The sequence below is a fragment of the Physcomitrium patens genome, chromosome 18, assembly GCF_059467195.1.
Source record: "Physcomitrium patens ecotype Gransden chromosome 18, ASM5946719v1, whole genome shotgun sequence".
Lineage (NCBI taxonomy): Eukaryota > Viridiplantae > Streptophyta > Bryopsida > Funariales > Funariaceae > Physcomitrium > Physcomitrium patens.
In genome coordinates this window covers 1,798,739-1,803,137 of record NC_143427.1, presented here as the reverse complement: position 1 = coordinate 1,803,137, position 4,399 = coordinate 1,798,739, and the positions used below count along the sequence as shown (strand labels likewise).

Sequence of the window (4,399 nt, the reverse complement as noted above, 5' to 3'; positions counted from 1 at the left end):
GACGACGGTATCAATCCATGAATCCATCCATCATTGGAATTGGGTTCATCTGATTTGGGCCCTCCCTGCTGCTCCTACAGCGGGCGGGCTCCTCCTCATCCAAATGGCCATATTGCTGTACCGTGGATTGGTGGAATGCAGCACACTTTGCACTTCGCCCTCCATCCAGACTTGTCACTACTGGCCTTGCTGCTCAATCGTCTCTCCTCTTCACTGCTCCGCGATTTCACCCCACTCTCTCATTTGCACACGTCCCTGGTTCTCATCACTGCCCCATCAGATTTTTTGAGTTCACCCTGAATACGACGAATCTTCCGATTACGCTGAAGGTGAGTGCTCCATTAGAAGCATGGAGATTGCTGTGAAGTTGTTGGGGGTGGAGTTTCTCTTGGACGTTTGCTCGTTCCCAGTGCCGTGTAAGTGAAATGCCAAATGGGGTCTTAGGTTGCCCCTCAATTGAAATTTGCGAGGGTTTGTGGGGGAATTTAGACTTGGATCTGAGATAATTTGTTCGAAGGGTAAGGAACCGGTGGCGTGGAGTTGTTTTGGAAGCATTTTGGGAGAGTTCGAAGTGATCCTGAGCTGCATTGGAATTGGGTCGATCCTTGCTGCGGCATTCTGTGCGATTCTTCTGTTGTATCTTGATGAGTAATTAATTTGCATTTTTTTGAGCTCTGTATTATGAAATGCATGGTGCTTAGGAGAATGAATCCACCTTTTTTGTTTTGTTTTGTTTTGTTTTTTTGTCGTTGCTATAGCTTAAAAACAATCTACATTCCGAAGTCAATTGAGGAGTTCTTAGATGGAGGATTAGGAGTATAGTTATAAATATTTTGTATCGAATTGCTACCAGTTGGGATGGTTCCTGGCAAACTGACCCGTGACTGTTCAATGATTCCTTGTCTCTACTCAGAATACGACGTTTGTCCTGGCCTGAGGGAAGTTCAGGAGGGGTGCACCCGCAGCGCCTAAAGAATTATGTGAGAGTTTTAGTGTATTCTGCTGGTAATTACTCGCAGTAATGGCTGTAACGGCTGCAATGGCTGCGAGGCTGACTGTATCGATTCCGTTGTCTTCTCTATCCTCAACACCCCGGCAAGGCCTCCACACCCTCCCTGCAGCCTCCCGTATTGCCTTCTGGAGGTCCGGCTTGATAGAAAATGTAGGTTCTGCGTCGAGGTTCACTTTGTTGCACTCTACAGCTACTTGGGTTCGACATCCCAAACCGAACCGTTTTCTGCGAGCTGCTCAATCGAGTACCGACAATAAGAATGCGAAGGACGATAATCTTGAAATAACGAAGCAGAGGCTTCAGGAGTTATCGGTATGTACTCTTTTCTCTGCATCTACACTCCAAGGATGTTGAAGCACGTGCTCCAGGGATTTTGTCAAGGCTGGGTAATTGTTTTGTTTTTGGTTTTTTTTGTTTTCAAAAACGTTTCATGTCTCTTCTGCCATGGTTTCAAGTTCTCGGTCCGATTAATTCTGTACACATTCTCCGCAGCTACATGAGTAGCACTCTTGAGGAATTCGCTTGGTTTTACAATAGTAACCAGTGTTCTCTAGATGGAGACGTGAAATTTGAAGAGTGCTAGAGAAATGACTTGGAGGCAGTTCAAGTGCTCCAATTAGATAGCATCTAGGCTGATTTGAATTGAATTTGAGTTGTTCGACTGTAGGCAAGCTTGGTGCTACCTGCCAACTACTTTGAGAGGTTGCCCAGTGACCTGCGGGTAGATGTAAGCAACCACTCACACTTCCGCCAAATTTTTCCTTGCTAAATTTAAATATAAAATCAGCTCACGCTCGATGTTGCACATCCGTGAGGATTTGTTACCGAATCATTTTCTACATTCTTGTGGCTTCTCACCAATGCCTTGATATCTGACTGCGAGTGTCTAATACTCTTGATCCTTTTGGGGACAGTGTAAAGATGCAGCATTCGCACTGTCAAATGGAGCCCTCAACGACGAGGTCAACGCCTTGAAAACTTCTCTCTAGTTGATACAGTTTGACATGGCCAATTAACTGAACATCTGAATTTCTTGTCTTCGTCTTTGTTCGATTGCGTCTTTCTCAGAAGAGTTGTGTTTGAATTGGTTTTACATTGAGAGAGGCTTTTCTCACAGTTTTACTTGATATCCATTCTATGTTAGGGTGTTACAGTGTGGGGAGCAAGCAGGAGACTTGCTGATGCAATTATCACGAACATGGGAGAGGTGTGACACTTCAGCCGCTGCGGCTGTTGCTAAACAACTCCCAACGCTCTTGGACAAACTACCGAATCAATCAAGCTCGCAATCTGGTTCGTCGGAATGTTTGTCTTTTCCATATATATTTACTGTCTATCAGGGAGATTGTGGGTACTACATTTCAGTAGTTTAATGTTTTTACTCCGAATAAAAGGGCTGTTATTTCCTATCTTCTGCAGTCGGAAGACGTTTCGTTCGTGCGGGAAGGTTCTTCACTGCAACAGGGCAGTATGAAAACGGAGAACTTCTCAAGGTACATCGACCTAAGAGTGCTACGTCACAATGTCCTGTTCAACCTCTTGAAAATCCCACGGATTTACTACCTTTCCAAAAAGCAGAACGTTATCATGCTACGTTTGTTATTGATTTCTTACATTTTGGACTAGGCGCTATCACAGTCGACGGTTTAACCTTCCTCGAATGAGAACTTCCGATGCTGGACTTATCACGGGAGCTATTGTGCAGATTGGAAAAGCTTTAACTGCTGCAGGAGAAGCCTTTTCTGTTGGTGATCTTCCAGTTACGGAGACACCTGTGGCTACTACCAAAGCCTTCAAGGTAAAACAGACACTGTTTTCCAACAGATGTAGTTTACACTCACATTAGAATTGGTAAATCATTTTTCATATTGCAGAGCTTGCAGTATTTGAATCTCGTGAACTCGATGCATCAATTCAAATGAGTGCGTGGCAATAAAATAACATACCTATAATATTAGAGGTAAACAATGATTACAATATTTTATTTTATTTGTTTTTTTCTCGCATACCTCAATGATTTTCGTGCGGTAGATTGTGGTTATACAAAACTAAAAATTCTCAATGAATTCTCGATATTTTAGCTCTGTATATTCGAACCAACGACGGTATCCCTGGAATGTGAAAAGTTCTCTGATTCAACATGTCCGTGACAACTTTTGTGAGCAGTTTGGAGACCTTCAATTGGAAATCACAGCGCAGAAGGCTTACTTCGGAGCTGCGGTGTCCGTCGTCTTTGGGTAATGCCTCTCATTTTGCTACTAGTTACCGAAACCCCACTGATCTATGTAGGGAGGGTGCTCAAATTGAGCAGCTTTCGGTAGATTCTGGTGTCTTTTTGTGTTCACACAAGAAACCTAAAAACAATTAACCTAGAGGTGACACTTCATGAAGATCTCTGGTGCTAAATGTTAGAAATTCACAGATGTTAAAAATACTTCTAATACGGATACGTGGGTGTTGGGGGACTGGCAGACTGTTGTCATGGCAATTGACTTCTGGTCTGCAAAACCAATCAGACAACTCATTGCAGTTTGCAAACGACAACGCATTCCTCCTTGCAACGGTAGTCAGCTTTCTACATATTCTACTTCTTCCTTGTATTGCAGCTGATGTCTCGATGCGGTTGGTATAACACAGAGAAGTCTTTCAATCTTAATGCTGGTGAATTTTTTCGTGTTGTGTTGCAGTCACTGCGAGGAGCTTTGCTGGCAGCCGGTTATTTCTGTGCTGTGCTATCAGCACTTACTATGGTTGGTCTTCTTGTCTTGGCAAGCACAATTGGCAAAGAAGAGAAATAGTGACACTATTCAGCAGCCCAGAAAATTAATGACAATGAAGAATCTTTCCAGCAATGAATAATTTTGATTTGCTAGAAATTGCCAACAATTGTGTGCCTGAAAATAAGCTGTGGATTTTCTTGTACTCGATCGACATCTTATCTTACATATATAACATGGCTATAAATAATATAAATAATATTTATGATATATATAATTGTTGTTAAATATCAAAAATAATTTAACAGATACATCATGGTCCTACACATTAATATTATATTTTGAGGAGGGAATAATGAAACAACATAAAATGCATCGATTTAACATTTACAGAGTGCATTTATTCCTGGTTTTTTTTTGATTTTTTTTTCAAAACTGGGTAATTTATTGATAACAAAAATCTATGATATCTATATTACTTTTTATTGATTAATGAAACACATATTTAATACTACTTGTAATTCATTGTATTTCGTTGGTTTTTTTCTTTGGTTTCAATGGTTTTAATTTTCACAAAATAATCCTTAATTTATTCTATAAGTAATTTTTTAAAGTTTTGATTATAGTAAGGATTTGACAAACTATAAAATATTTGATTAAAATTACTTTA

General features: G+C 40.9%; 1 protein-coding gene across 5 annotated transcripts; it reads left to right on the top strand.

Annotated features, from left to right (window-relative positions):
• The first annotated feature begins 210 nt into the window (after nt 1-210).
• LOC112295004 (uncharacterized) lies at nt 211-3,898 on the top strand. Of its 5 annotated transcripts, none has more exons than XM_024546082.3 (10): nt 211-329; nt 914-1,324; nt 1,680-1,739; nt 1,927-1,974; nt 2,167-2,305; nt 2,432-2,505; nt 2,718-2,810; nt 3,179-3,249; nt 3,485-3,575; nt 3,700-3,898. In XM_024546082.3, exons 2-10 carry the CDS (start codon nt 1,022-1,024, stop codon nt 3,808-3,810), a joined length of 990 nt encoding a protein of 329 aa, XP_024401850.1. In that variant the 5' UTR covers nt 211-329; nt 914-1,021; the 3' UTR covers nt 3,811-3,898. The 5 variants fall into 5 exon arrangements, with proteins under 5 accessions (XP_024401850.1, XP_024401853.1, XP_024401851.1 ...); XM_024546085.3 differs by having other exon boundaries at nt 211-416; XM_024546083.3 differs by having other exon boundaries at nt 231-620.
• Nucleotides 3,899-4,399: the final 501 nt, after the last annotated feature.